The following is a 25,553-nucleotide window of genomic DNA, read 5'->3' on the forward strand; positions in this document are numbered from 1 at the left end:
TATTATTTTCTGCCTTCTACTAGCTTTGGTCTAGTTTTTCTCATTTTCCTGGTTAGTTATAATGCAAAAGTACATTATTGATTTTAGATTATTCTCCTTTTTGGTAAAGATTTATTTATTTAAAAGAGTTAAAGAAAGTGATTTATAGAGAGAGATCTTCTATCTGATAGTTCACTTCCCCAAATGGCTGCAGCAGCCAGGGCTGGGCCAGGCCAAAGCTAGAAGCCAGCTTCCTCCAGGTCTCCCATGTGGGTGCAGGGACCCAAGCACTTTGGCCATCCTCTGCTGCTTTCCCAGGCACATTAGCAGGGAGCTGGATTGGAAGTAGAGGAATCACACCCATATGGGATGCTGACATTGCAGGTGGTGGCTTAACCCTCTTTGCCACAGTACCAGTCCCAATTTTAGATAATTCTTAATCTTACATAAGTAAACACATATAAGTATAAATTTCCCTTTTAGTAGCACTTTTGCTGCATTCCATAAGCTTGAGTATATTGTTTGTTTATTCTCATTTGTCTCTAAGCATTTTCTAATTTCTCTTGATTTCTTCTTTGTTCTTTTGTATTGGTTGTTTAAGAGTACGATTTTTAATTTTCACAAATTTGTGAATTTTCTAATTTTACTCTTTATAAAAGTTATTTGGTGGGTATGTATACAAATAGACACACATATCAGTAGATAGCTATAGATGGCTGGACAGACAGACAGACATCTCCTGTCTTCTGCCTCACTCCCTGGATACCTGCAGCCCCCAGCACTGGGCCAGGCCAAGGCAGGCGCTGGGGGCTCCATCCATCTGGGTCTCCCTTGTGAGTGACAGGGAGCCAAGTACTTGGGCCATCACCTGCACCTGCAGAGATGCACATTAGCAAAAAGCTGGGATGGAGAGAGGGGCCAAACTCAAACTAAGTCATTCTGAGATGGGAGCATTGTCACTACTGCACCAAATGCCCACCCTCGGCTTTGCTTTGTTACTGATTTCTAAATTCATCCTATTGAGGTTGCAGAAAATATTTGTATGATCTCCATCATTGTTCATCTATTAAGAATTCATTCATGGTCTAAAAATGGTCTTTTCCTAGAATATGGCTCATGTGCACTTGAAAAGAAGGTGTGTGCTGTTGTTGAATAAACTGTCTGTGTGTGTCTGGTAGGTCTACTTGCTTATTGTGTTAATTTCTCTATTTTCTTACTATCTTCTATCTAGGTATTCTGCCTATTATTGAGAGTGAGGTATTAACTCTCAAACTATTATTTTAGAACTATCTATTTCTTCTTCCAATTCTATTAATTTTTGCTTTATGTATTTCGTTAGTCTGTTATTTTATTTTTTTTTTTTAGATTTGTTTATTTGAAAGACAAAGTTACAGAGAGAGGTGGAGACAGAGATAGAGGTCTTCCATCCACTGGTTCACTCCCCAGATGGCCACAATGGCTGGAGCTGTGCCGATCAGAAGCCAGGAGCTAAGAGTTTTCTCTGGGTCTCCCACATGGGTGCAGGGGGCCCAAGGACTTGGGCCATCTTCTACTGCTTTCCCAGGCCACAGCAGAGAGCTGGCTCAGAAGAGGAACAGCTGGGACTAGAACCAGAGGCCACATGGGATGCTGGTGCTTCAGGCCAGGGCTTTAACCCACTGCGCCACAGTGCTGGCCCCAGGTGCATACATATTTGTAATTTCAATATCTTCTTGCTGTATTGAAGCTTTTATTTTTTTGTAATGTCTTTTTTTCTCTTGTAAACTTTTATAAACTTAAAGTTTGTTTTGTGTGGTGGTAGTATAACTGCCCCTGCTCTTTTTTTTATTGCTATTTGCATCCTTTTATTTTCAGTGTATGTGCTATTTTGATATTGAGTCTCTTGTAGTTACCATATTAGATCATGTGCTTTTGCCCATTCTACTTGTCTATTTATTTTGACTGGAGTTACATGTAAAGTAATCACTTGTAACAAAGGACTTTTTCATGTCATTTTGCTATTTTTTCTATATGTCCTATGGCTTTTTCTCCCTCATTTTTAGTAGATTTTATAATAGTGTGTTTAGTAGATTTTATAATAATGTGTTGAGTATATTTTGTAATAGTGAAATCCTGAAATTCCTTTCTCATTTTCTCTTGCATATATTGGTAGCCCTTTTCTTGTTGGTTACCATGGGATTAGATTTAGCATCCCAATGGAAAACTCTAATTTGAGTTTATAACATCTTACCTTCAATAACATACAAAACTTGGCTCCATTACAACTCTGTCTCAACTCTCTTTGGCTACTGATTTCACAAAATGACATCTATATGCACTGTGTGTCACCAGACATAAACTAACAATTATTTTTTTAAAGATTTTATTTATTTATCTGAAAGAGTTACATAGGAAGAGAAGGAGAGGGAGAGAGAGAGAGAGACAGGTCTTCCGTCTTCTGGTTCATTCTCCAACTGGCCACAACAGCCGGAGCTGTGCTGATCCAAAGCCAGGAGCCAGGAGCTTCTTCCGGGTCTCCCATGTAGGTGCAGGGGCCCAAGGACATGGGCCATCTTCTACTGCTTTTCCAGCCCACAGCAGAGAGCTGGATGGGAAGTGGAGCAGCTGGGACTCGAACCGGCGCCCATATGGGATGCTGGCACTGCAGACAGCAGCTTTACCCCTTATGCCACTGGCCCCCATTAATAATTATTTTAAAGCATTAGTTTATTAAATAAAATGTGGAATTACAAACTCTATTAGAATACTAGTTTTTAGACAACTAGTTGGTTTTAAAAAGTCATATGGAACACAAAAAGGAGCTATGAACCATTGGTTCAGTAACGCTGGCATTTATAATTCTTGGGTATTTATCTTGATGGAGACCTTTGGTTTTGCATACAGCTTTGAGTTGTGTAGTATCTTTCATTGCAGCTTGCAGGGCTAATAACTAATCAGCACAGTGTGTTAGCTGGCTTTTCATTGCTTTAACTAAGACACCTGAGACGAGGGAAGAAGGTTTATTTTGGCTTATGTTGGGAGGGTCTCGGTCTAAGATCAGGTGGTCCCAATAGTCAGGCATCAGCGAGGCCAGAAGATGCTGAGGGAGCAGTCACGTGGTGATCCAGCAAGAGGGGAGATCCAGGGAGCACCAACCCCTTCTGAGGGCAAGCCCCCAAATGACCTGAGGACCTCCCACTAGGCCACCTCCCAGACGCCATAGCTAGGTCAAGTCTCCACCCTTCATCCATCATTAACCATCAGCAGTAGAGTCTAGGCTTTAAATGTCTGCATGGGTTTGTGGTGCAGAATCCTGTTCATGCAGTAACTTTGCACCCCTGGCTCCCCGAAACTCATGCCCTTCTCATATACAGCATCTAATCATTGCACCCCCCAAGTCCCAAAGTCTTATCTCAAAAATCCAGAGTGCATCAGCTCATCGGAGACTCCCTTAACCGTGAGCCCTTGTACAACCAAAAACAAGTCAAAGACTTCCCAGAGACAGCGGCGGGACAGGCACCGTGTAAAACCTTCCCGTTTCAAAAGGGAGAGGCAGGGACATAGAAAAGGTTGGTCGGGCCCAAATAAGACAGAAAAGCAGTGGGGCAGGCGTTCAATCCTGAAGTTCTGTGTGGGGCATCCCAAACACACTGTGGTTGTGGCTGGGCTCCCAACGACTTCGACAGCCCCTCACTCTAACAGCTCTGCTGGTCACAGCCCATGCTGCAGCTCACACAGGTCAGTTTCTCTCTGCAGCTCTGCTGTATGTTTCCCTGGTGGGGGACTTCTTGCAGTAGCTCTGACTCCACATTTCTCTCTGGCATTGCCCTGGTGGAGGCCCTAGGAAAGAGCTGTATGCCTGTGACCCAGCTCTGTCTGAGCCCCCAGTGTTCCCAGAACATCCGCTGAAGTCTAGGTAGGGGCCTTCATGTCTCTCGGGCTCTGTTGGCTGCTTTCTGAGAATGCGTGCTGACATGGGCAGCTTTCCCAGGCTCGCCTGGCACACTGCTCCTAGCTTCCCCCAGCAGGTGTCTCATGATGCCGGTGCCTCTGTTTTCCTGGAGTCGCCTTTCTAGCTCTGCTGTCACAGATTCACTGTGCATTGTTCCACACTTCTGCTCCAGCTCTGCCTGGCCTCCTCCACTGTCCCTGGAAGTCTCAGTGGAAGCCGTCAGGACCCCTGCAAAACCAGCATCGTGTGACGATGCCACCGTCTGCCATCAGCAGGGGCTGTGCCTGGAACAGGACCTGCTAGAGTCAGCGCTGCAGTGGCCTCTGAGACCGGGCCAGCGAGCCAGGAGCCAGAGCTGGCTCTGAGGTTTCAGGAAACGATTCTTCACCTCTGGGCCTTTTCCCATCAGCAGCTTTTACCTGATGAGCTGACCCTTTAAGCACGTGGCTTTTCTGCTACATCATTCTGTCCCAAACCTGTCTGCTCCATTCTGTCCCAAACTCGTCTGCTCCATTCTGTCCCAAACCTGTCCGCTCCATTCTGTCCCAAACCTGTCTGCTCCATTCTGTCCCAAACTCGTCTGCTCCATTCTGTCCCAAACCTGTCCGCTCCATTCTGTCCCAAACCCGTCCGCTCCATTCTGTCCCAAACCTGTCTGCTCCATTCTGTCCCAAACCCATCTGCTCCATTCTGTCCCAAACCTGTCTGCTCCATTCTGTCCCAAACCCGTCTGCTCCATTCTGCCCCAAACCCGTCTGCTCCATTCTGTCCCAAACCTGTCTGCTCCATTGCACTTCTAATTCTCACTGTGAAACTTAACTAACAGCAGCCTAGAACACGCTTGTTGTGGCCTTGAAATCTCATTTGTTAAACCAGGAACCATCTCGAAGCTCAGCCTCCCACAAAGTCTCAGGAAATGAACAACAACAAACACCATGTAATAAAGATGGCCTTTATTTCCACCTGGAAAGTCATCAACATGTCCAGTAGTGTCTACACTTCTACGAGCACTTGGTCTTCTAAGCGCTCAGCAGAATCACCCACAATTTCCCCCTTGGGGCAGCTAGGCTTTTGCTGGCTTGCTCCTCCAAACACTGCCAGCCTTTTCCAGCAAACCAATCCCAAGGACTCCTCCACACCTTCGGGTACGGTTAGCAGTAAGGACTCCACTTACTTGAAATAAAATTCTTGAGAGCATCAGCTTGGGCGGGATGCGGGTTTGTGCTGGCTTCCAGCCAAGATTGGGCGGGGTCTGTGAGTACTGCCAGTGTAGCCAGAGGGTGGCCAAGGTATCACGTGGTGAGCAAGGAAGCAGAGAGAGGCAGGGGAGCCCGCTCTGCTTCATAACCAACCTCTAGCAAGGCCAAGGCTCGCTGACCTGGAGACCTCCCACTGGACCCACCTCCCAGATGCCATAACTGGATCAAATCTCCATCTTTAATGCATCAGGGCGTAAACTATTAGTGTGAAACTTCAGGGGTTCGTTGTGTACATGAGTTTGTGGAGGAAAATCCTGTTCAGATGGTAACACACCTTCTTCCTGACGCCCCTGCCTGCTGTTTTGGTAACCCTGGGCTTTCTCTCGTTCTGTGTCTGGAGCTGTGCTGCCCTGTGCAGCCGTGTGCTACAGTATCCTTCTTGTGTACAGTGCTGATGCTTGGATTAGGACAGACCCTTTCCCCCAAGCACCTGTGCAATGATGACCCCAGAGCTTCCAAAGCTGCCTGCAGCCTGGACCCTGCGTGCAGAGCCCCGGCTGGCCATGGAGGGCAGGGGGCAATGGCAAGGGCTCAGGCTCCCAGCAGGCTTGATTTGGATGCCGCTGGCTGAGAAAAAGAAGCGGCAAACTACGACTTGAGAGAGATGCAGGAAATGGCACTGAGGACAGAGAAGTCCCAGCTGGACTCTCCCGCAACTCTGTGAGATGATGTACTCGCTGGGGAAAGAAAGCACGTTTCACTCATGAGGGATGACATTTTGGGTTAGGACATGGGGAGATGGGTCACAAAGGAACCCTTCCCCATGAAAACCACACATCTTTTTTAAAAAAAGATTTATTTGTAGCCGGCGCCACGGCTCACTAGGCTAATCTTCCGCCTTGCAGCGCCGGCACACTGGGTTCTAGTCCCGGTTGGGGCGCCGGATTCTGTCCTGGTTGTCCCTCTTCCAGGCCAGCTCTCTGCTGTGGCCCGGGAGTGCAGTGGAGGATGGCCCAAGTGCTTGGGCCCTGCACCCGCATGGGAGACCAGGAGAAGTACCTGGCTCCTGCCTTCGGATCAGCGTGGTGCGCCAGCCGCAGTGGTCATTGGAGGGTGAACCAACGGCAAAGGAAGACCTTTCTCTCTGTCTCTCTCTCTCACTGTCCACTCTGCCTGTCAAAAAAAAAAAAGATTTATTTATTTATTTGAGAGGCAGAATTATAGACAGAGAGAGGGAGAGTCAGAGAGAGAGAGATTTTCCTTCTGCTGGTTCAATCCCCAAATGGCCACAATGGCTGGAGATGGGCTGATCCAAAGCCAGGAGCCAGGGGCTTCTTTCAGGTCTCCCACAGGGGCACAGGGACCCAAGGACATGGGTCATCTTCCACTGCTTTCCCAGGCCATAGCAGAGAGCTGGGTTGGAAGAGGAGCAGCCAGGATTTGAACTGGCACCCATATGGAATGCCAGCACTGCAGGCAGAGGCTTAACCTACTGTGCCACAGCACTGGTCCCAGCACACCTATTTTAAAAAACGCAAAATGGATACAACCAAGTCCTTCTATCAAGGATTCATTGCTTGGACACTGTCTGGACAGGGGGCGTGGTCAGCCCAGGGCCGGAGTGCCACTGATGGCTGCCCCCCTGGAGCTGTGTGTTTTGGGAGGCTGGGGTCTTGTCCCTCCTTGGTGGAGAGTTTCCCAGCCCTGACTGCTCTGGGCTGGGGAAGAGGGCACAGAGGGGAAAGGGGTGGCTGACCCCAGGGAGGACCGGGGAGGCTGGGCATTTGTGTTCTTGCCTCTTAGTGTTAACACCTTGAGGGCTGCAGGGAGGTTCTGGAATCATGACCCAGGTGAGGTCCAAAAAGCAAGCAAGCCTGGGAGGTGTCTCAGTGCAAAACTCGAGCTCCCAGTTCTTCCCTGGAGCTGATAAAGCTCTTGCCAGCCGCATGGGGTGGAGCAAGGAGGTGGGCGGGATCTCAGGGCAGAGTGTCCCAGATGAGCTGGGTGACTCTGGGCTAATTAGGGACCTCTCTGAGCCACACTTTCCGGGGGCATTGCAGCAGTGGGGTGAGAAATCCTAGAAGCGGTTCTCGCAGGGCCACTGCCTCCCCCGTCCAACCACAGCCCTAGGGTTGCTGGCTCCTCCGTCTGCAGACTGAGGCCTCCCAGGCAACAAACGCTCACCAAGTGGTTCCTAGGTCAGTTCTTCCTCCTGAGACAGAGAGCGGAGTGATAAGGCTTTACTGGGGATAGGGCATCCGTCAGAACGGAAGGGACAGAGAGAGAGGGCGCCCAGTCACTGGGGCTGGGGGAGAGCGAGGTCACATGGTTGGATGGAGAGAACACACCTGGGCAGGCCAGCAGAGAGGCAGAGAGCTGAGCACGCAGTCTGTTTGGACTCCCAGCTCTTAAGGGAGTCTCTTTACCCCCTCCCCTTCTCTTCCAGGACGAAGGCTGGGGAGCCCTGGTGAAAAGGCTTGTTGGGTGAAAATACAAAAAAAATTCCTCTCCATGTTTACCACTGAGGTTGTCTGAGGAGGGAAGCCTTGCTGGCTTGGGGCCTCTCTCTAGGGTGCCCACCTTAGAGGAAAGATGTCTATCAGACCAGGTTAGAAGGGGCGGGACTGTTGCTCCCCGTCTTCGTGGAGGAACGACACAGGACCCTGCGCTGTTCTTTCGTCTGCTCGGCCCTCCCCGGGTTTGCTGCTGGTTCTTCCCGGGTTGGCTACTGTCCCTTCCACCTCCGTGGAAGGGCGGTTCCCCCTGGCCACTTTCCCCACTTCCGCGGGGGAGCGGCACACCGCCGGCCGGCTCTCTCGGGGGCTGCACAGGTGTTCCCCTTAGATGTTCCTCTTAGATGTTCCTGGTGCATGTTGTCTCTCTCCTCCTTTATAGTCCTCCTCCGCCAATCCTAACTCGGCTGCCCACACGCCGAGTACGCTGCTCTCCTCCAATCAGGAGCAAGTCCTACAGTTTATTGGTTGAACTGGAGGCAGCTGTGTAGAAGCTGTTTTCTTCTCTCCCAGCGCCATATTGTGGGAGAGCAGATGCATAGAATAAGTCTTAATTCCAGTAACTTAGTCTAGTCCGAGTTGCTCCCCACACGGGACCACTTGGAAGGTTAGCAGGGTGACTTTGAAATGCAGATGCTGGGTGCAGATGCTGGGCTGCTGTAGAAGTCTCCTTAGGCCCTTCTCACACACAGAGGCTAATTTCTAACTTCCTGCCTATCGTGGATCCTGGCCATACTTGCCTGCCAGCTGTTGGTGGCCTGGGATGGTCCTTGGCTTGTATGAGCTCTTCTTGTGCTGCCATTTCGTCTCCCTCCATCCACATCGATCACTGTGTCCAAATTTCCCCTTTTTGATAAGGAAACTGGGGATGCTGGATGAGGGGCACCTTAACTAATTACATCCCTGACAACTCTTTCTCAAATAAGATCAGGTTATCTCAACCATCAACAGATGAATGGCGGGGGGGGGGGGGGCACCATTCAGTCTCTAACAACCCAGCCTGTTTCTGTGTTCCTGTCTTCCTCCGTGAGAATTCAGCTCTGTGAGGCAGGGACCCGCTCTTTGTTGGTGGGTCTCCTTCTCGAACATGCTGCTGAATGACCAAATGCATGGTCCTCAAGGTTGAGAACCTAGTGTATAACACGGTTTCCTGACTGCAACACTATAATAAGATACTTCTCTTTTTTTCGCATTTGCTGGTTCATTCCCCAAATAAATTTCTTTTATTCCATTTTTCTTAGCTTTTTGCAGTCCCCCACTTCTTTATTTAAAACTGGCAGATAAATTTTTTTAGGGAGTTATTTATTTACTTGAAAGTCAGAGTTACACAGAGAGAGAAGGAGAGACAGAGAGAGAGAGAGAGAGAGAGAGAGGTCTTCCATCTGCTGGTTCACTCCCCAGATGGCCACAAAGGCTGGAGCTGCACTGATCCAAAGCCAGGAGCCAGGAGCTTCTTCTGGGTCTCCCACGCAGGTGCAGGGGCCCAAGGACTTGGACCATCTTCCACTGCTTTCCCAGGCCATAGCAGAGAGCTGGATGGAAAGTGGAGCAGCTGGTACTTGAACCAGCACCCATATGGGATGCCAGCACTGCAGGCAGCAGCTTTACCCGCTATGCCGCAGTGCCAGCCCCAGCAGATAAATTGTTTTTAAGAAAGCTTTTATTTAATAATACAAATTCATAGATGAAGATTTAGGAATATAGTGGTTCTTCCCCCATACCTCCCCTCCCACCCCCACTCCTGTCTCATCTCCTAATCTCCTACTCCCTCTCTCAAAATGAATTCTTTTTTTTTTTTTTTTTTTTTTTGACAGGCAGAGTGGACAGTGCGAGAGAGAGAGAGAGAGAGAGAGAGAGAAAGGTCTTCCTTTGCCGTTGGTTCACCCTCCAATGACTGCCGCGGCCAGCGCACCGCGCTGATCCGATGGCAGGAGCCAGGTACTTATCCTGGTCTCCCATGGGGTGCAGGGCCCAAGCACTTGGGCCATCCTCCACTGCACTCCCTGGCCACAGCAGAGAGCTGGCCTGGAAGAGGGGCAACCGGGACAGAATCCGGCGCCCCGACCGGGACTAGAACCTGGTGTTCCGGCGCTACAAGGCGGAGGATTAGCCTAGTGAGCCGCGGCGCCGGCCAAAATGAATTCTTAAGTTCATTATTAATTAACTCTATATGCAGAAGACCAACTCTATACGAAGTAAAGATTTCAACAGTTTGCACCCACACAGACACACAAAGTATAAAGTACTGTTTGAAAACAAGTTTTACCATGAATTCTCATAGTACAACACATCAAGGACAGAGGTCCTACATGGTGAGCAAGTGCACAGTGACTCCTGTTGCTGATTTAACAACTGACACGTTTATTTACGACATCAGTGATATTTCTGATAAGAGTTCACAGGCAGCTTCGTGGTGGACGAAGTTGCATATACTGGAAATCAGGATTTGTAACTGGAACTTCAGATCACACACAGCTCCTGCCCCATGTCTCTTAGAAAGGCAGTACTGTTGTCCCGTGGCCTGGCAGGAGCCTGGGCCGTAGTGTCCTGCTGGACCACCCGTCCCCGTTCCCATGAGCGGCTGCTAGTGGGTGTGCACCTGCGCTCACCATCTACCCTTACATGTGTGACATTTAACTATCCTTTCACTGGGGTCTGATTGCCTTAAAGCCGAGTCCACTCCACGGTGGGGGCTTCCTTCGTGCACTGGCCCTGACTCCCAGCACCAGCTCCTCGCTCCGTCTCCCAGCCTCGCCCTCTCCCTTCTCCCTCCACCGCACCTCCCTTTATTATATTTTCATCGAAGGCTGAGATGAGCTGGTTGCCGCATCACAGGCCCATTACACTTCCTAACAATTCCATTTGCACCGTATTGTCTGTTTCATTGCTGGAAAATTCAGGTGATTCATCATTCCCGAAGAAGCACCTGATCCCAGACCCCCGAGAGCAGAGGCGGCATGTGTCAGGGAGCAGCACCAGGGCGCGGGGCCGAGGGGGCTTCTCTGGGGACTTTTAGCTTCTCGGGCATTAATGAGCTCCCGTTGGTAATGCTGCCTCCCGCCTCTTCCTCTCCGTCCACAGCCCCCTGAGCCTGGAGAAGGGGAGGCAACTGATGGAGGACATCGCCCGGCTCCTGCAGGTGCCGCCCAGCGTCTTCGCGGACATCAAGTAAGCACGGATGTGGGCCCGGTGGTTCGTTCTCTGCCCGTGTCGTGTTCGGACTCGGAAATTGGCTTGCGAGTGGGACGACGGTGTGCCTGGGGTTCTTGTTAATTATATCACAGAGAAACTGTTTAGAAAAGAAATGAAAGGAAAATTCCTGTGGGCTTTGGGGAAGTTATTTAAATAGAGCCCAAACCTGCGATTAATTATAAGAATTACAATCTCTTGAAAGAAGAGCGTTGCTGAGACCCTGGCTCAGCGGTATCCAGGAGGCCTGCCTTCCTGCAAACAAGTGAAATCCTCTGGGGATGTTCATGCAGCAAACAGCACATATTGAGTACCCTGTGTATACATGGCCCCATCAGCAGGGTGCAGGGGGGTGGGGTTGGAGGTGGGCATTGGAGCCTGAACCACTGTTGGGACTGCAGCTCCAGAGTGTCCTTGTCTCATCAGGGAACTGGACTTAGGGTCAGCGGCACACGGCATGCACACAGGGGACAGTCACTTTCCTATTTCTTGAAAGTTGTAGAAATACTTGAGAAGGGTGTGTGTGTGGATGGAACTTGGAAACAGCTGGACATGGTCAGTGAGCAGAGGTGAGCTGACCACCATGTTCTCACGGGAGAGCCTGGCTTTGGAGATGGGATTTAAAGAAGAGCAATGGGAAATCAGCACACCTGGAGAGAAGTGTAAGAACCGAAGGAGGGCTGGCGCTGTGGCTCACTAGGCTAATCCTCTGCCTGTGGCGCCGGCACACTGGGTTCTAGTCCAGGTCAGGGCGCCGGATTCTGTCCCGGTTGCCCCTCTTCCAGGCCAGCTCTCTGCTGTGGCCTGGGAGTGCAGTGGAGGATGGCAAAGTGCTTGGGTCCTGCACCTCATGGGAGACCAGGAGAAGCACCTGGCTCCTGCCTTCGGATCAGCAAGGTGTGCCGGCTGCAGCGCGCCAGCCGCAGCGGCCATTGGAGGGTGAACCAATGGCAAAAAGGAAGACCTTTCTTTCTGTCTCTCTCTCTCACTGTCCACTCTGCCTGTCAAAGAAAAAAAAAAAGAACAAAAGGAGGGCCAGTGCCACGGCTCACTAGGCTAATCCTCTGCCTGCAGTGCCAGTACCCTGGGTTCTAGTCCCAGTTGGGGCGCCAGTTCTGTCTCAGTTGCCCCTCTTCCAGTCCAGCTCTCTGCTGTGGCCTGGAAAGGCAGTGGAGGGTGGCCCAAGTGCTTGGGTCCCTGCACCTGCATGGGAGACCAGGAGAAGCACCTGGCTCCTGGCTTCGGATTGGTGCGGCGCACTGGCTGTAGTAGCCATTTGGGTGGTGAACCAACGCAAGGAAGACCTTTCTCTCTGTCTCTCTCTCTCACTGTCTAACTCTGCCTATAAACCCCCCCCCAAAACAAAAAACAAAAAACAAAAAACAAAAAACAAAGGAGAAGACTTGTCTGAGTTCTTGGTCTCTGTGTGCAGGGGTACAGGACTGTGCCCATCCACACGGCCTTCTGTCCTCACAGTAAATACTCATTGAGCACCTGCTGAGGCCAGGCTGTGCGGATCAGAACTCGATGTCCTTGCTTCAAATCTTAGCATTCGTCAGGAAAAGGGAATCTAGAGCACTCAGGATGTGTATGAGGAAGCATTTGGCCCAGGCGAGGGCTGGAAGCTTCTAGAAGTAGGGATCCAAATGGCACATAGAGTTGTCCCACAGAGAGGCACGTCGCATGCCCTGGGGTGCTGGTGGTGGCCCCCACCTTGCACGAGATGCAACGACACCACTTTAAAGGGGATGCCCACGGAGGAGCCGGAAGCGTCCCCGGATTCAGGACCTGCAGGGGTTTCCTGCACCTGTGTTCTCAGGTGGGCAGCAGAGGTGAGGGGCGCCCAGCAGGGAGACAGAAGCTTTACACAGATGATAAGGCCCCAGCGAGGGGGACGTAGTGAGATGGTCCATTTGTGCTGGGAAGAGCAGTCCTGATGCAGCCTGGGTAAGGCAGGACTGCAGGGCAGAGGGCGTGGCGAGACCCAGGTGAGAGATGGGGACGGGTAGGAGGTGGCCGCAGTGGGGCAGAGGGAGTGCAGCTCCAGGTGAGACATGGCCGAAGGGGATACTTAGTTAGGGACCGTGAGTGGGCAGTGACTTGCTCATTGACTTCAGAGGAGAAGGAGGGCTCTTGAGCCTGCCCACAGCCCAGTCACTTCCCGTCAGATGCCCTTGGGGCCTGACTCTCAGGGCGCGGGGCAGTGTCAGGTGCTGACCCAGTGTCGGGGTTCTCATGGGCCCGTGGGGCCTCCTTTGCACCACAGCAAAGACTCAGACCGTGGGTTCTGAGTCCTGCCCCGTGGTCTGTGTCTCTCGCCTCTCACTGCACGCTTCCAGTGCCGTGCACAGCAGTTACAGATCAGTGCGTGTTAATAGACAGAACGAGAGGCTGACAGTGAAGGCCTGGTGCTCCCAAAGCAGCCCCCACCAGCTGCATCAGACACAGCGGGTAAGGACAAGGCTTCCACAGCCTAGGCCGTTGCACCTGCTGCTGCCGCCAAGACCTGTGCTGCTGGCGGATCCATGAACGAGTGCATGGGTGCATGCTTAGCGCAGGTCAGCGTGTCGCGGCAGAAACCAGAGATCAGTGGACAGCAGGCAGGGCTGCAGGCGCAGGGAGGCCCTCGCACGCCCGGCCCTGAGCAGCGGGAGGGGCTGTTACAGCGCAGGCACATTATTAAGACCATGAACAAAAGGAAGGTAATCACATGGAGCAGCCTTGGAAGCAAACTTCCTCAGGCCCACTCGGGACTGCAGTCATTGAATTTTCATTATTTTCCTTCAGCAAAACCCTCCCGTGGTGATTGTGTTGCAAATGGAATGCGGGTGCATGGAGTCTTTGTGTTTCCCAGGGATTCCCTCTGCCTACACTGAGGTTGGTTATGAACCGCAGGCTGTTTGCATCTGACTCCAGAATGAGCACCTGCCCGGGGCGGGGGCCGCCTCCCTGCCAGGGTGCGTGCTGCTGAGACAGTGCCAGTGGGGACCTGGGGCCTGAGAGAGGAGCTGCTTTATTCTGGGGATAAGACCAGGGCCAGCAGCAAGGTTGCTGGCAGCAGCTCATGGGAGCCCCAGGGCTGACTGGGGTCCAGGCTGCACCCCTGTTCCCCCTCTGTCCTCTTACATTGCTTCTAGAGATGGTAAGTCACCTGGGGATGGGGCAGGACTCAGAACCCACGGCGTAGTCGGGACGTGCAGTGGGCCCCAGCCGAACTCCAGGCTGGAGGCACAGGGGGGCCAGGTGCATTCTGGTCCATGCTCACCACCACAGCACTCCCTGAGCTAACAGGTGCACCCGCCTGGCTTAGAGCATGGAAATGGGACTTTCTCAGACAAGAGATTGGACTGCTTTGAAATGCTGCATGGCCTTCATTGACATACTGTCTTTTAAACTTTTTGGGTGTTCAAGGCTGAGAAACGTGGCTTCCCCTGGACCCAGCCCCTGGGTGCCGTCACCTGCCCATCTTTTCCGCCAGTGTTCCGTGGGACCCGCAGGGCCTGGCTGCTTCCTCTCCGTCCTCCCCAGCCTCACCTGGGGCTGCACCTCATTTCTCCCATTCCTTCCCGATAAGCCTCATCTCCGTATTGGATAATCCCACTAACCTTTAAAGAGAATCTCATCAAAAGGGCAGATTAACCAGAGCCAGCCACAGGGAGGGAGGGGTTGTGATGGCAGAAAACCAGGCAGTACGTATAGGCACAGGGCTCACCTCGCCTCCCCCTGCTCCTTACCTGGGCTCACCCCTCCCACACAGAGCCCCTTCCGTGACCGGGGACGGGCTTGGGTGGGCCTGAGCTTCCCCGTGAGTGAGGTCTGAGCACTACCATTCTGTCCCTGAGGGGCTTCGCGTCCCAGGTGGGTGTCCTCCCTACGGCTGTGCCTGGCTGGGATCTTTCACCCACCCTACTACTCTTCTGGTTCTCGTCCCTGGGCCAGAGCTGAAGTCTGACCTTTGCCGGTCCCTAGTGCTCTGCTCCCCACCCTGGCTCTTGGATTAGTGTGTGGGCCTCTGTGCACACCCCCAGCCTTAGAGCAGCGGGCACCCACCCGGCAAATGCTCTCAGCTCTACAGACTGACTCGGGCACTGGCTGATGCGATGACACAGGGTGTCTCCGGGAGGGAACCACTCATGACCAGCAGGCCCGTCCGTCATCACTCGACACTGCATTGAAGAGCACGTCCCCATAGCCGTTCATTGTTCCAGGAAAGCAAGAGGGCACATGTGTGCCGGCGCACGCAGACACGGCCTGCATTTTTATGGAAGTACTAGTTATGCTTAATATGTTTTGTTAATGGTTATGTAGCTGTCAAATAAATTCCATTATTTCTTATTACATCATTAGAGACCATTAAAACAGCATTAGCATGCTGATGTAATTATGCCGGCAGACGTACAACGACCACAGTTATGGTTTTATAATCTAATCACGGCTGTCCCAGGCAGGGCTGATTGATGCTTGGGCGGCTCTCCCTGGTATTTTGGTCAGGTGGGCAGCTGCAGCACTGGGAGGAACAACACCAACACCACCAACAAAAAAGCATTCCCAAGAGCCCTTGCGCCCACAGTGAGATGGGCCCAGCGTCATTCTTGCAGACGAGCTGGGAAGCGCTGCATCAGCCCGGGGCTTCATTCTGGGATCCATCTTCCTGCGCGCTCAGGATGCGAGAAGCGTTCAGCGTCTCATCTGCAGGGCTTACTGAATTGATGGATACAGGGTTCTTGGTCTTCAAGACGGTTCCTGGAGCTGCAGGAGTGGGGATTCTTCACCCTGACGGGTTTCATTAAGGTCCCCATTATGCTCCCACCTGAGCCTCCCTGTGCCCACCCTCGTGCACTGCCCTCTTAGCGAGAGACAGGGTCCCTGGGAGGTAGTGGGCTTTGGGAGATAATGCCTCTGTTTCCTGGGGGCAGGGAAGAATTGCGAATATTTGAGCCGGGTCTTATCTGTCTGCGTTGCTGGGCCGACGGGACTGGTGAAGACATTAAACAGGAAGCAGGAATTGGGAGACTGGCGACCTCTTTGGTTTTCTCTGTGGCCCTAAGGATGACAAAGCCCTGGATAACTTGGTGTGCGTGACAGGGCCTCACAGGTGAACGGTGGCAGAGATCATGCATGGGACAAATGCACATTGTTACTCAAAGCCAAGCACAGGAGGACCCCGGTGCCTGGAAGAAGGACTTGGCGGCCGCCCTTTGCACCTGCTGCCTGCACACTCACTCTCACTGGTAGTGTCACTGTCCCGCCTGTGCCCAGGGTTTGCTAAGTGAGGCCACCTGGGGTAGGCGGAGATGGGCAGGCCTGATATTATGAAATCCTTCCCGTTGGAGTAGGAGTGCGGGGTTTGGCCGCAGTGTCCTGTCTGTATATGGTGGAAGATCGCAAAGGTGCAGTCTGGTGGCTGGAGACAGCTATGCGTGGTTTTCCTTACAGATAAGGAGCATCCCGGGAATGTGACAGCATGTCAGAACTACCCCAGTGCTGTCTGTAGATAGAAGATGAGACAGCAGGGAAGAGCCACTGGGGGTTTGGAAGCCATCATTCTGCCCGAGCGCAAGGGGCTGTTTTCTCATGCTAGGTAAACCCCATGCTCTGGTTAAAGATTTTAGTATTTGAAGTGCAGATGGAGCCTCCGTTCTTAGTGTGGAGTGATGTCAGCAGGCGGGAGGGGAGTGAGTCACTTGCCTTCCAAAGCCTCGGTTTCCCTACCTGCTGCACAGAGAGAAGCCAGGGAACGGCCTCTGTGAGCAGTGTGGGACCTGCTCTCGGGAGCCCCACCCAGGTCCGCGCTCTCCTGTGTCCATCTTTAGATGCTGATAATTCTTCAGCAAGGGGCCCCGTGAATTATGGAGCTCATCCCGAGACTGGTGGCAAGGTTGTGGCCACTCTGAAGAGCAGAGCGCATAGGCCAGTGCCTGGTGTGGAAGCGCTTGGCACCTGTTGGCTCCTGCAGTCGTCCTGGCGTTGCTTCTATTGTGCTTAGGAAGAAAACCACACTAACATCTACCCCTAGTGACCTCAGACTGATAAAAATAAGCCACTCGCTCTTTTTTTTCCTAGACTTTAAAATACACGTCTAGCATGAAGCGTTGGGTACATGCAGCCATTGTGTGTAGAATTGGGTAGTCCAGTAATCAGGGACTCCTTAAGAGACTTTGTGGGTTCTTGTAGTGATAATTTTCCTCTGTGACTATTGTCATCTCTACTTTTCCCAATCTATATGCTGCTTGAAGACGGGAATGGGGTCTGCATTGCTCAGTGCTGTGAATCTGTCTGGCCCAGAACAGGTGTTCATTGTTGAGTGAGTGGGCAGATGAGTGAGTCGGCTTTGGATTCAAAGACGGTTTTTTCAGATTGCTAAAGATACTGACACTTGGCTGGCGCCATGGCTCACTTGGCTAATCTTCCGCCTGCGGCACCAGCACCCCGAGTTCTAGTCCCAGTTGGGGCGCCGGGTACTAGTTCCGGTTGCTCCTCTTCCAGTTCAGCTCTCTGCTGTGGCCTAGGAGTGCAGCAGAGGATGGCCCACGTGCTTGGGCCCTGCAGGGAGACTGGGAGGAAGCTCCTGGCTTCGGATCGGCATAGCTCCTGCCGTAGCAGCTATTTGGGGAGTGAATCAACAGAAGGAAGACCTTTCTCTCTGTCTCTCTCTCTCACTGTCTAACTCTATCTGTCAAATAAAAAAAAAAAAAAAGACTTTGACACCTTACTTAGGCTACGGTGTCTCAGCCTTTTCATCTGCGGCCTAGAGGCCATCGTGCCCATGTTGCACAGTCCCAGTGAGGACTGAGTGAGTACAGCTGTGTGAATGTTCTAACACACATCACTCAGGGAAGGGCAGCTTCCTATATAGAAAATATTATTAGCATAATAAAATTACTTAAACCAAGAACTGTGGACACAGGTGAGAAACCTAGATGTATATTGAAACAAAATGCGCGCTTCATTCATGGCATGGGGTGTCAATGCTAGATGCCATTATTAGCTTCTTAGTTTTCTTATCAGAACAAAGCACAGATCACTTTTCAGTCTTTGAATGTCTCTCTTAAGCCAGAGACAGAGAAGGGATGCTAATTTCAGCAAGGCTTTGGAGCAGGTGGGCCAGGCTGTGTTATTCAGGATCCATCAAGGACCGGGGAGGAAGAGAACTGGATCTTGCAGCGCAAGACAGAAGTGCTGCCAGTGGTTCTCCGTCTCTGCTCAATGCTGGCCTACAAGCTCTGCTCTGTACCGTGGGGATTGCAAACTGGAGGTATCTGAAGGCCACGGAAGGACTTCAGGATTAAGCAGCCCAGGGATCCAGAGAGACAGACCAGAGTGAGCCTCAGAACCTAGTGGACCCGTTGTCTACATGGGTGAAGACCACCCCTTACCCCCCATCCAATGGCAGGAGAGGAGTGGGGGAAGACAGAGGCTCCTCTGCCTTTGCTGCCTGTCATGTTAGCCCTGAAAGGCGCCTGGGCCAGGCCTCTGAGCCTCCAAGAAGAAGCCTCAGTCCCACCTTGTAGGTATTTGCCACTGGTCATTGAATCATCTGTTAGCTTCATTCATTAGGCACCGTGAGAGTCGATAGAAATACGGCTTCGGGAGAGAAGGGCTTTCCGGTGTTCCTGCTCAGATGTGGTGCCCACCTCCGTACGGATGCAACAGCGGGTTCCTTGGGATGCTCACAGCACCCCGCAGTTGTCCGAGAGAGAGAATAGATCGCAGTGAGAGTGAAAAACTAAGCCAATCTTTCACAGTTCCAAGGTGAGGCATACAAATGGAATAATCTACTTTATTCCACATACTCCATGAGAAGAAAAGAGTGCCGGGCACAGCATCCCCCAGCTACAGAAAGGAATTCCCAAATCACACAGACGCACAAAGCAATTGCAAGTAAGATACAATCTGCCCAGTATTGCCAGTGCTCAGCGCTTTAAGAAGATAAAGCATCATCAGTAATTATGTGTTGGTTAATGCTTGTGATAATGTTAAATTATCTTGCTGTAACTTGGTCAGCCCTTATTAGCGCACACATTCACACAGGACTTGGTTCTTCTGTTGTCCTTCCTCCTCTGTAAGCCCTAAAATTTGACATTTTGGCAAGTTACTGCCTAGCGTTTGGAGGCAGGCGTATGCGACAGCAAATGAGTTTCAGGAACAGAGAAGTATGCATTGTTTGTGTCTTCATGGACTTCTGGAGTTTGATGGTCCAGGCAACCCCTCTGTATGTGACATAGACAGGAGAAGACTTGCACGGGCCGTTCTGTGGCATCCAGACTGGACCTCACTTGTTGGTTTTCTGTCGGTAGTTTGAATTAGGTCGGTACAAACTACAGGTTCCCAGGGCCGGCGCTGTGGCCCAGTGGGTTAATGTCCTGGCCTGAAGTGCTGGCATCCCATATGGGTGCCAGTTCAAGACCTGGCTGCTCCACTTCCTATCCAGCTCTCTGCTATGGCCTGGGAAAGCAGTAGAAGATGGCCCAAGTCCTTGGGCCCCTGCACCCATGTGGGAGACCTGGAAGAAGCTCATGGCTCCTGGCTTTGGATCAACACAGCTCCACCCACTGCGGCCAATTGGGGAGTGAAGCAGTGGATGGAAGACCTCTCTCTCTCTGTCTCTCTGCTTCTCCTTCTCTCTCTGTGTAACTCTGACTTTCAAATAAATCTTAAAAAAAACACTACAGGCTCTCCCAGTGGCATGGGAAGTTAATGAACAAGAATGGGGGGGAAGCCGGTGGACCCAGGAAAGACCTCAGAGTCAGTTCTAATTCTAGAGAAAGAAAACATCAACTATGTGGTTCTCAGTCCTTAACAAAGTTGGAAATGGACTGGTGAGTGCCAGTGTGTGGGTTTTACGATTACCGGTGTTTTTATGAAAAGCTCTCAACTGAGACTCAAGCATTAATTCATATTAAAACTGGACTATTTGGGGGCCGGCGCCATGGCTCACTAGGCCAATCCTCTGCCTGCGGCACTGGTGCCCTGGGTTCTGGTCCTGGTCGGGGCGCCGGATTCTGTCCCAGTTGCCCCTCTTCCAGGCCAGCTCTCTGCTGTGCCCCAGGAAGGCAGTGGATGATGGCCCAAGTGCTTGGGCCCTGCGCCCCATGGGAGACCAGGAGAAGCACCTGGTTCCAGGCTTCGGATCGGCGCAGCGCGCTGGCCGTGGTGGCCATTTGGGGAGTGAACAAACAGGAGGAAGATCTTTCTCTCTGTCTCTCTCTCACTAACTGCCTGTAAAACAAACAAACAAACAAACAAAAAAAAAACAAACAAAAACAAACAAACAAACAAAAAACTGGACTATTTGGGGCTAGTCCCTAAAGCTCTGGGGTTTCAGTTTATTCATCTCTAATATGAGGGCATTGCCAAAGGGGTTGCTTTATGCTTGACTTATGCGGTTAGGCCACTCAGCACCATCCTAGGATCGTCACTTGTATTGTACTCACTTGAGGCCAGCTGCAGGGCTGAGCCTGATCTCTAGGGCCTGAGTCTGAAGGTTAATTGAGGGACTGATTTAAATATTCATTCAAAAAAACTTGCACTGTGTATAAAGAAATCTTTTTGTTCTTACTTTGCCTCAAATTTTCGCTCAACCAGATGCAGTAAGTCTCCTAAATTATTCTGGTTTTGTTTGGTAAGTTTGAGACCTGTGGGAGCCCTGTGTTTCTCTTAAGTTGATAGTGAGAAAAGTACAAGTGGGTAATCCACTGGATGAGAAGAGTTAACTCAGAAGATTTCTTACACCAGTATTTGAAAAAAAAAAAAAACTTACACATTTGCATCAATATAGGCCATCTACACATGTATTTCTCTATTATCTACCCGTCTGCTTATGCATGCATTTCTGTATTATCCTCCCATCCATCCATCCGTCCATCTACCCGCGTAGCTACCCATCGTCCATCCATCCATTTATACACCCATCCATCCGTTCCCCCATCCATCATTCGTCCAACCACCCATTCATCCATCTGTCCATGTTAAGAACTTCACCCCACACCCAAATATCCATGAGATATCTTCATTTGCTGGTTCACTCTCTAAATGCCTACAGCAACCTGAGCTGGGCCAGATGAAAGCTGAGAGCACAGATCTCAACAGGGTGACAGGAACCCCACTATTTGAGCCGTTAGCAGGAAGCGGATTGGATGTGGCACTGGGTCTCAAACCAAAGCAAATGACATGACACATGGGCATCTCAAGTGACAGCTTTACTGTTGCACCAATTTCCCACCCTAATGATTTCCTTTAAATCTCTCTACTGTTGGCAAAAATACTTTGGCTATCTTCTGCTTATATACAAAAGTCCAGGGGATCTAGTACCTGAGGATTTAGTTCAACTGATCACAAAATTGTTAACTGTTCTTTAGGGAAGGTTTATGAGAAACAATATGGTCATCTGTGTTATATTCATTATACCTTAAAGGTTGACTTAAGACATCCTATGTGATGTATATCCCATTATGACGTGGAAATCACTCCCAGATGAATCCAAATAAGTGGAACCCGTAATTGGAAATGCTTTTAAATAACCAGAAAAATAAGCGTTCACTGAGATTTGGTTGCCTGCCCCACTCTCAACTGAATATGGATTGGGTTCAATGTCTTGTTATTCCCATGTGTCTGTGAGTGTCCTGCAGTGAAAGTTAATACTCAGAAGATGACCTTCAACTCCATGACCGTACATCAACATGTTATTATAAAGGCATCACATGTACTTTTCAATCATTGAAATTACTATTGAAATGATTAAAAGTAGGAAAAAGGGACCTGCATTGCGGTTTAGCAAGTTAAGCCTCTGCCTGCGGTGCCAGCATCCCATATGGGCACTGATTTGAGACCCAGCTGCTCCACCTCTGGTCCGGCTCCCTGCTAATGTGCCTGGGAAAGCAGTAGAAGATGGCCCAAGTGCTTGGGCCCCTGCACCCACGTGGGAGACCCGGATGAAGCTCCAGGCTCCTGGCTTCAGCCTGGCCCTGCCCTGGCCATTATGGCCATTTGGGGAGTGAAACAGCAGATGGAAGCTCTCTCTCTCTCTCTCTCTCTCTCTCTCTCTCTTTCTTTCTCTCTCTCTCTTTCTCTTTCTCTCTCTCTAACTCTGCCTTTCAAATAAAAAGTAAATCTTTAAAAAAATAGGGAAAGACAGATTTATAAATAGTTCTCAGAGATAAGACCATTTGATTATAACTTACTCCCTACACTGTGGTTAATGGAAGGTTGGTTGATTTAGTAACTTTAAGTGATAGGCTGGGAATACTCTGGAAAATGAATAGTATATGGATTTTAAAATGTTAGGAATTACTTCTTTGTTAAAATATTCTATGACCATAAAAATAAAGTGAATATTTATCAGTATTATCAGTATATAGTAACATTATCAGTATATAGTAGCATTTCAAGTAGGACCACTGAACAATAACGTGATTCAGAAACAACTGGACACAGTGACAAAGTCATTCCTCATCCTGTGCACCTGCCTGGTCTCAGGCCTGCTCCAGTAACTCCACCGCTGCACGGGGTCTCAGAGGAAGGCTCGCTTTGCCCTGGAGTTAAGATGAGACTGGAGAGTTGAACAAGTGAGATTAGAGGAGCCTGTTCTCACTTTGACCTGTGCAAGGCACCAGCTTTCCAGGCAAGGAGCAAGAAGTCTTGCTTGAGCCATGGACCACACCCTTTTGGGAAGCTCCTGGGAGCTGGGACAGACACTGGGAGAGCCTTTGCATTCACCTCCAAGAGAGAGAAAGTTGGTGCCAGATGTTCCAATGGTTCATACTCTCCAAAGGACCACAGGACATAAGGAGATGCACAGTGTTCGTGTGGAATTAAAATTTCATGGGTGGAGGCTATTAGGGGAAGAAGCCCAGAGTTTCCTTAGGGAATTAATAATGACAAGAAAGTGGCAAAACACTGGGTTAGAGTGAGAACTTGCTGAGGGATGAGCCTTTTGGTTCTGGACTTGTGAGTCAGCCTGAGGCCATGTTTATTTACTCTGTGTATTTGTCTTTCTAGACAAGATCAACTTCTATCTCAGTATATCAAAGTGGATCAAGGCAGGCTGCAGCCTGTGCCAGCTCCAGTCACCTCAGCAAAGGTGGGGATGATAGAAGGAGGCTGGCTGTGGCCACACAAGTTTGACAAAGTTGCAAAGAAATTACAAAGTGGTAAGAGCAGCGTGGTCCTACCACACAGGTGCTGGTGGGGGTCCGCTCACAGTGGGGGAGGCCACCGCGTGCGCTACCTTCTGTGCCCCTCTCAGGCAGTGTCAGCAGGGTGGGACCTCACCTCCCTGTGACCCTGGCGTTCCCATCTCTGTGTTTTCTCTCTCCTAAAGACACTTACCCACCCCCTTCCTCCCTCAAGGTAAGCTGGCAGGCGCAGGGTGGGGGGAGCAGCAGCTATGACATGATGCTTTCCCTGAGCCAATCCTCCCCTTAGAAGAATCTATCTTCACTATTCACCCCCACCTCCCAAAGTGACTCCTTTAAGGACTACAGGTAACAAACTCCCTCAACCCCATGGCTGTAGACACTGTACCAAGCATAGCTGGATCCGTGCTCCCTGCTCTGCCATACTGAGTGACAGCAGGAACACAGGGAACCAGCAGGTGCAGGGTTCTTTTAGATTTATTTGAAAGGGCAGAGTTAGAGGGAGAGAGAGATCTTATATCCACTGGTTCATGCTTCAGATGTCTGAAATGGCCAGGGCTGGGCCAGGCCAAAGCCAGGAGCCAGGAACACTATCTGGGTCTCCCATGTGGGTGGCAGGGGCCCAAGCATATTAGCAGAGAACTGAACTCTTAACTGGTGTTCATATGGGATGCCAGTATAGCAGGCAGAAGCTTAACCCACTGATCCACAACACCAGTTCGTTTATTTTCATTTTTATGTAACAGGGAGAGAGGGGAAGGGAGGGTAGGGGGGGGAGTGGGAGGGGAACAGAGGGGAGGGGAGGGGAGGGGAGGGGAAGAGAAGGGAGGGGAGGGGAGAGAAGGGGAGGGGAGAGGAGGGGGAGAGGAGGGAATAGGAGGGGAGGGGAGGGGAGGGGTGAGAGAGAGAGAGAGGGGGAAAGAGAAAGATATGGAGAGAGATCTTCCATCTGCTGGTTCATTCTCCAATGCCTGCCACAGACAGGGCTGAACCAGGCTGAAGCTGGGAGCCCAGAATTCAGTCTGGTCCCCCACATCAGTGGCAGGGACCTAAGTTCTTGAGTCATCACCCACTGCCTCCCAGGTGCATTAGCAAGGACCTGAATTGGAAGTGGAGCAGCCAGGACTGGAACCAGTTCTCATATGGGATGGTGGCCTTGTAGGTGGTGGCTTAACCCACTGTGGCACATCAGCCCAGCAGCAGCAGCTGCGATTCTCCAATGTCTAGCGTGCCTTACAGCTCTGGGATTTAATTGGTTACTCTTGGAGTAGCCAGAAATATGCTTTGAAGATGTCTCAATGACCCATACCTGCATACTAGAGTACGTCATAAAGTTCATGGGAAAATGGAGTTAAAAGATGAACTTAAATTTTGAAATCTGTGCATAGTTGTTCTCAAAACACACTTTCCAGGAACTTGTTGAGGACTTGTCTTATGCTTAATGTCAATATCAAAGCACAAAGTAATGAAATAGAAGCTCTCTGTGTAACTGGGCCATAGCCCCCTTGTTAGAGGCCTCTGTTGACTTGTGTTTCTGAACGGTAGAGTGACAGGGTATGGGGAATGGGGAGAGAGAGAGTGAGAGAAAAGAGATCTTCCATCCACTGATTCACTCCCCAAATGGCTGCAGCAGCCACATTGGGCCAGGCCAAGTCAAGAGACCAGGAACTCCATCCACGTCTCCCATGTGGGTGGCAGAGGCCCAGATACTTGGGCCATCTTCCACTGCTTTCTCAGGTGCATTAGCAAGGAGCTGGATTGGAAGCAGAGCAACTGGCTCTTTAACCAGTGCTCCGATAAGGAATGCCAGCCTTGTGGTGCAGAAACTTAACCCTCCCTGCTACAACACCAGTCCCTCTTTTGACATCTTCAGGGTTTATTTTGAAACAAGATCAGTAAGGTGCTGTTTGCTATTTCCAGAAGGGGAGCCCTGGGAAGATAGCAGAATTCAGAAGTCTGGTCCTTGAGACAGCCAGGGGTATGGAAACCCCTGGGGTCTGGGTTGCCAGAGTGGGCGGGGCTTTGAGTTCCTGGCTCAGCCAGCCCCCCGGGACATGGTGGGTATATCCCCATAATGCAATTGCTTATCTGCAGGGTGAGAGGGTGCCTGCCTGCCTTGGGGAGACAGCCCTGGGGCAAGAGACCTGGGGGGGAGGGGGGAGGGGGAGGAAGGAGGGTGGGGCACCCAGTACAACTGCAGGGGAGGTCTGTTATCCATGCAGAGTGCTGATTTTTCCAAACAGCAGAGCAGAGGACCCCTGGGTAGGCTGTGGAAGGGGAACCCCTGGGGGCTCTCTCGGGAGCCTGTCCTTGGGCCAGGGATTGTCATGCGTGGAGGTTGTTTACTCTCCGGACTGATTACATTTGCCTTAATTAGTGTGTTTGGGAATGCCTTGGAGGAGAGACCTCCCGGGAGAGTCCTAGGCGGCTGTGAAGGTTACCCCCGTTTGAATTCCGGAGGGGACTCCGGATCGCTCTTGCAGCTGCTGCTCCAGCGCAGAGCTGCGGCGGCACTGCACAGGGATAGAGCTGCAAGGACCTCACGCGCGGGCCTGTCGTGTCAGAAACAGATTCGTATGCAGATGCTGAAAGCGCAGACAGAGAGGAA

At 50.9% G+C, this 25,553-nt stretch overlaps 1 protein-coding gene across 2 annotated transcripts in view; it reads left to right on the top strand.

The window, feature by feature from the left end:
* Nucleotides 1-25,553, top strand: part of PTPRN2 (protein tyrosine phosphatase receptor type N2) — a 1,115,035-nt gene that overhangs the window by 492,796 nt on the left and 596,686 nt on the right. For both annotated transcript variants that reach the window (XM_051857048.2, XM_051857049.2), the window contains one exon: nucleotides 10,704-10,790. In XM_051857048.2, coding sequence (XP_051713008.2) covers nucleotides 10,704-10,790 — 87 coding nt within the window. The remainder of the gene's footprint in view (nucleotides 1-10,703; nucleotides 10,791-25,553) is intronic.

The sequence above is a fragment of the Oryctolagus cuniculus genome, chromosome 7, assembly GCF_964237555.1.
Source record: "Oryctolagus cuniculus chromosome 7, mOryCun1.1, whole genome shotgun sequence".
Taxonomy (NCBI): Eukaryota; Metazoa; Chordata; class Mammalia; order Lagomorpha; family Leporidae; genus Oryctolagus; species Oryctolagus cuniculus.